Source organism: Austrofundulus limnaeus, unplaced genomic scaffold, assembly GCF_001266775.1.
Source record: "Austrofundulus limnaeus strain Quisiro unplaced genomic scaffold, Austrofundulus_limnaeus-1.0 Scaffold296, whole genome shotgun sequence".
In the NCBI taxonomy this organism is placed as follows: domain Eukaryota; kingdom Metazoa; phylum Chordata; class Actinopteri; order Cyprinodontiformes; family Rivulidae; genus Austrofundulus; species Austrofundulus limnaeus.
In genome coordinates, this window is record NW_013952698.1 from 253,544 (window position 1) to 259,618 (window position 6,075).

Genomic DNA, 6,075 nt, shown 5'->3' on the forward strand with positions numbered 1-6,075 from the left:
TTTTTTCCTCCATAGCTTACCTGTCTAATATCAATCTGTCAGGAGATAGTGACAGAGTGAACAAATATGTTAAAAATATATTTTTAGAAAAGTTACATACTGCACCTTTAAGATAATAGTTTATTTCAGTTTGGCTTTGCATGCAGCGCCGTTTGTGGAGTCGTGTCCAGGATGTCCCCTGCCTCTTCCTTAATGACAGCTGGGACAGTCTCCAGCCCCCCTCAGACCCTCTCCGTCTGCTCCTCCTGCTGAACAGGAGGAGCAGACGGATCTGTGGATAAACTGTAGGTGATCGATTCCTAAAACTGAACACTTCCACAATATTACTCCTAATTACCTCAGACTGTCTTTAGGTGTTAAGTCTTTTGTTGTTTAGAAATGCCTTCAAATTGCATAGAAATGATTGAACAGGCTCTTATTTTTTATATAAAACAGGATTTTTTGAATCTCGTTGAAGTCACATAACTGTATCAAAAAGCCTTTTAATTTCATCCATAAATCAGGATTTGATGATGTCACCTGTGAGATCAAATTAAAACAAACTGAGACTACTGTAAACGCTGAATTAGTTTTTTTTTTTATAAAAATTAAATTAAGGTATTTATTCATGACATACCTTAATACCGCCGCTTTCAATTTTGTGCCAGGTCCAAAGGGGGTGGGGGTAGCCGACAGACTTACAGTGGAGCACAGCGGTGTCCCCCTCGTTCTTATTCTCACTCCGCTTGTGCCCCGTTATCAGAGGAGCAGCTGAACCAAGAGAAATGATAATTAATTCTTAAAAAGACATTGAAAAAAAATGCTGTTTTTACCTTTATAGACAGAATCTGTGTTAAGCTTTTTATCGACCTACATATTAAATAATTCCTTCACAAAATATCCAATGAAACAACAATTAGCACTACGCATTATTCTGAATCCTAACCAGAAACCTGTTTCTTTTCCTCCCTGAATTAAAAGAAATGCTCCCTGGAATAATTGGTAAACCTTCTCAAAATCCAATTTGCATTTGTGACAGCAGAAAAGGCTGACCGGATTTTACCGTTGAGACCTAATCCTGTCGCCATCAGACAAACAAGACACCATCTGTTGCTACTGAGCCGGACATCGGCTGAACGAAGGTGTCAAGGGAGCCGGCTGCACCCCCCCTCCCCTGGAGCAGCCAGCAGAACCGTTAGAGACCACAGGTCCTCACAAGACGAGGCCTGCGGCTGCTCGAGGTGCGTGAATCAAACGCGGTTCTGAAACATGCCTGCAGCTCGTGAATCAACACCTACATCTGACTTCGATGGTGGCGTTGGCAGAGAGCGCATTGTTGAAGTTGAAGACGCACGTGTACACGCCTGCGTCGTCTCCTCTGGGTCTGTTCAGCCTGCAGAGGACACACACACACACACACACACACCAGGTCAACACACAACGGACTGTGCGCGGCGCTTCGCGGGCTCACTTCCTCACCTGTGCTCGAGGTTCTTGTTTGGGCCACGAGAATCGTGGATCATCTCCCCGTTCTTCATCCAGTAGCTGTCCTCGAAGCTGCCGGAGGTGCTGGTCAGGTTGCACTGCAGGACGAGACTGTCCATGTCGCCGGTGAGGATGATGCTTTCAGAGGCAGCGATGGACGGTTCTGCAACAAAGAAAACAGCCAAATAAAAGAAAATAACAGAAATAAAACCTGCCGGTACCCACGGTTTGAGGCTGTTGTTGTTTAGATCTTCCCAAATGCAGTCTGGCGAGCAGGACTTCTGTTCTTTACACAAAATGTAACAAGAAAAAAAGCTGCAAAGTGAGAAAAAATATTATCATCACCCTGGCTTACTTTTTTATTTTTTTGTATTATACTTATTATGTATTCACAAGAGAACCAGCAGCATAGAAAAATAAAGATGAGTTCTGTGAGTCTGCAGCTCAGATTATTTCCCGTTGGAATGAGAGATTAACGCTGAAAGAACTCAGAAACTACAGTAAGTCATCAGCACTGCAGAACAAGAAACTGTCATTTTTTATATATATTTATTTATTAGGCCATTATTTAAATAAAACCAAAAAATACACTTAAGAGTTAAATATTGGCTGTGATGCCCAGATTATATAGATACCATACATCAGAAGGTAAAGTTTGATTTCTTTGAAAATGCGGTTGTTTCTGTAACGTGTTTCTGCAAGACTTCAAGTTCTGTTTATTATGTTTAACTGTAATAATGCAATGCTTTTTAACTGCTGCACTGATGTTTAAAAATTTCAGTTTTTCTTATGACTAGTCACTTCAGGCAAATGGGAAATTGATTGAAAATAATTTTAATTTTGTCTTTTCAAGTGCGTGAACTTGTTCATATTTTTCAAATAAATCAGTCAATTAAACTATATCTTATGTAGTAATAGAATCTTTATAATTTAAAGAAAACACCTTTCAAAATGAATAACTAAAAAAATAAAATATAAACACTTGAAGTAAAAAAAATGAGAGGGAAAAAAGTGATGGGCTCTACAGGTTGTAGGACTGAATTGGAGGAGGAGAACTACACAAAATCCTTAATTCTTTACGGAAATGTGTGGAAGGAGAACAAACTGATGGTGTTTTTATTCATCTTTCAGGTCCACAGGAGAGGATGGTAGCTACAAGGGAAGCTAGTGGTCCTCTGGAGAGGTTGGAGGGAGGTGGACTCACAAAGAACCAGGTAAAAAGGGGCAGGAGCTGGCTCTTCACTGACCACTCACTCTGCAGCACCGTCACAGTGGCCTGAGCTCGGATCCAGGTGGTGGCTGGGTTCTGGTGGAGGTCGTTCCGTCTTGGGTCGTTGCTGGCTCTGCACTCGTACGTCCCGGAGTCGTCCAGCGTGAGACGGGACACTCCCAGCACGCTCACCGAGTTCACACCGTACGCTGTGCTGATGGACACCCGCCGCCTGCGGGCGCCGTCCCACAGCTGCCTGAAAGAGTCCGCTCGGTTGAGCTCCGAGTACCACCACTGGATCTCCGGGGTGGGGTTACCTACTACGTCACAGTACAGCTCAAAGACGTCGCTCGACAGTTTGGTCTCTGACAGGGGTGATTTGACAAAGCCCGCTGGTGGCGGACGTTTAAAGGGGCAGGATGTCCAGAAATCAGACAAACAAAGAGGTGCAAGATGGAGAAGCAAAGAAAATGAAAAGGTTAAATCAAATCAGACAGTAAGTGACAAATGAGAAAAACAACGAGAATAGAAATAAATGAAGGAAACAGATCAAACTAAAAAAAAAGAAGCATCACCTGTTGCTTGCTTAATTAAAATGTCATAGTTCTTACTGTATATTGAAATGAGTTAATTTTTTAATTTATTTTTCTCATTTTAATCTACCCACAATTTAGTTTTAATGCATTTTTTACAAACGGTTACAAAACTCAAAATATTGATGTATGATTTTGGAAAAAACTACTTTCATTTGTCTCATACACTAGCCTGGCCCTTGCCTTCCTACGCAGCTCCGCTCAGATCTAGTTTCCCTTCACTGCTCCGTCTGGGACTTCTCCCATTGAGATGGATTTCRCTGGCAGATTTTTAGCCGGGCCAATCAGAGAAGAGAACGTCAATTTTCTGCACAGTGTCTGCTTGTAGTTTATTTTACCTGGGCCAATCAGAGAACAGAAGGTGGAGTTTTGAATGACGTCGACTTTCTGCGCAGTGTCTGCTAGTTAGTTTAGCATACGGCAGTGGAGGAAGTGAATGAAGCCAGTCTGTGTTGATAAGGCTTCAAATTAAATTAAATTTGTCTGACAAAGCAGCAGCTCTCATTTACAGTCGACTCGTTCGGCTCGGTATATTTCTCCTCTCAGTAGGGTTGTTTACAGCTCATGCGATTTCTGGTTAGCTTCTTAGCTTAGCCTCCTTCAAACCAACAACACACACATGCTTCAGCAGAGGCCACACCTCCTGCAAGAAACGATTCTCTATGCATCAAGTCCAGACTCTTGTACGAAGCAAAGTGAAGGACAGGGTCTGGTTTGAACCAGGATACTCATACATAGAACTAAACCCAATCCATAAAAACCTGAATGATCAATGATAAATCATCATCATATTGAGGCTTTTTGTAAAAAGAAATGGCCTCACATCAGTCTCAGCCATTATCTCTGCCTTTCCTGACAAGCTTTAAATGACTTCAGCTGGGATGTCCCTGCAAGGCTGCTCTTACCTAATTTATTCATTCAATGACGCCACGTTAAATCTTTCGCCTGGTTCACGAAGCGCTCGCGTGCAAAAGTCCTCCGTGTGACCTTGTCATTTCCAACACTTCCTCTCTGCTTCATAAAACCCCTTATATTCAGTCATAGGGTCAGATATGTTGAACGTTGATTAAATGTAATGTTATCCAAAAGTAAACGCAATGAAAGTGAAACTCAGACGACAGAGAGGAGGAGGAGGAGAAAGGGGACAGGGGGCTGCAGTCATGAGAGGGGTCTTAAAGCAGCATGGTGAGCTTCAGACTGAGAGGAGATTTATACAATCTGAGCAGCTCCTGGTTTCTGCAGAGAGTGTGGGCATGCTGTTATAGACCTCCCCTCTGTTTCCATAGAAGCGTTCTAAATGAAGCAACAGCCAACAACAATAACTTGTCAATACAACAGAGCTGTGCAGCAAAGTTCACAGCTGGTTCCGAGCAGCAACATGAGAAGCAGTGAAGGACGTGACGAAGGAGAAACCTCAGGTCTGGGTTTAAAAGTGCTGAGAGGCGAACACTGCCACCTCAGATAGAGCAGATGTGTGGACAGTGCTGTCTCTGCAGGCTGGTGTACAGTACGTGTCAGAATGTTGCTCACATTCAGGTTGATGGCAGGGTTAGGCTCTGCGTTGTTGGTTATCAACAGGCACTAAACAATCATTTAAATGACCAATTACGATGTCAGTTTAAAAAAAAGGGGAGAGGCATCAATTCCATTTATAAAGTTGAAACTAAAGAAAACCAAGCTAGCCTACACCCCACAAAAGAAAAGCCTTCTCAGTGTTAAGTTTATTTCTTTTTGTTTGTAGATCAATTATTACCTGATTATTGTTACGTTCACTTTAAGAGTGCCATATATGTTTAGACGTATTTCCTCAACAATCCAAAAACTACAATCATTAAATAAACAAATACTCATTTTATTAAACAAATTTTTTTAATTTAAAAAATAGTACTATAGTGAGATTTTTTTTTGCAACAATAAAAATAAACATTAAAAAACAGCTTCTGATTTCTCTAGTTTTGCACAAACTCTCCTCTGATTACACTGTTTTATTTTCACTTTTCATCAGATAAAGTGACAATCTGAAGGCTGTGATTAGTGGTAACTTTCAACAAAATACAAAATGTATCAAGAGAACTTCCTGGAGGTCAGTGGAGGGGAAAGGTTTTAAATTCGGCTGCAGATCCAGACTGAGTTCTTAGTTTATTGACCTTTACAGAAAACGCATCAAGAGCCATTTGTAGTCATCATTGTCAAATTTCAATTTTTGGTTATTTACGTAGTATTTTATGCTTATTTGCAAACAAAAATAGGCAATGGTGCTGGAAAATAAGTCAGAATGAGTGAAGGCTGCAAAGGAAGTAAAAATATTGATTTTTGCCAGAATTGAGATTTGCATAAAAATTACTCCATAAAGACACCATCTAGCAGTCCTGGTAATCCAATAACATTAAATCTTTCTAATCTTCTAATTCTTTCAAATTGACAGTATTTTCCACTTTTGGCTGCTGTAGTTCCAGCAAATCTCTTTTCTATAATATCTGGTTTCATTGCAAAGCTTGGGGAGTCCCCTTTTTAAATATTGAGCTACAATAAAGATGTTCTAGACCAAGCACCTAATCTGAACAAAGTACGTATTATTTTAAAGATTTTTAGTTGAAGAATTAAAAAATAATAGTGCAATATTGAGAAATGTCTCACTGAAACTCTGCCAGCACAGGTCACAATTCTTCCAGGATAATTTTGCCATACAAAACCAATGGATGGATGGACGGATGAAAGACAGACAGACAGACAGACAGACAGACAGACAGACAGACAGACAGACAGACAGACAGACAGACAGACAGACAGACAGACAGACAGACAGAC

The 6,075-nt window shown here is 40.9% G+C and overlaps 1 protein-coding gene across 4 annotated transcripts in view; it reads right to left on the minus strand.

The window, feature by feature from the left end:
* The window catches only part of nptna (neuroplastin a), an 18,383-nt gene that overhangs the window by 9,693 nt on the left and 2,615 nt on the right, over positions 1-6,075 (minus strand). For 3 of the 4 annotated variants that reach the window (XM_014021540.1, XM_014021541.1, XM_014021542.1), the window contains 4 exons: positions 2,719-3,066; positions 1,459-1,627; positions 1,278-1,372; positions 617-750 (listed from right to left, as the gene is read on the minus strand). In XM_014021540.1, coding sequence (XP_013876994.1) covers positions 617-750; positions 1,278-1,372; positions 1,459-1,627; positions 2,719-3,066 — 746 coding nt within the window. The remainder of the gene's footprint in view (positions 1-616; positions 751-1,277; positions 1,373-1,458; positions 1,628-2,718; positions 3,067-6,075) is intronic. The other variant, XM_014021543.1, reaches the window with a different exon arrangement.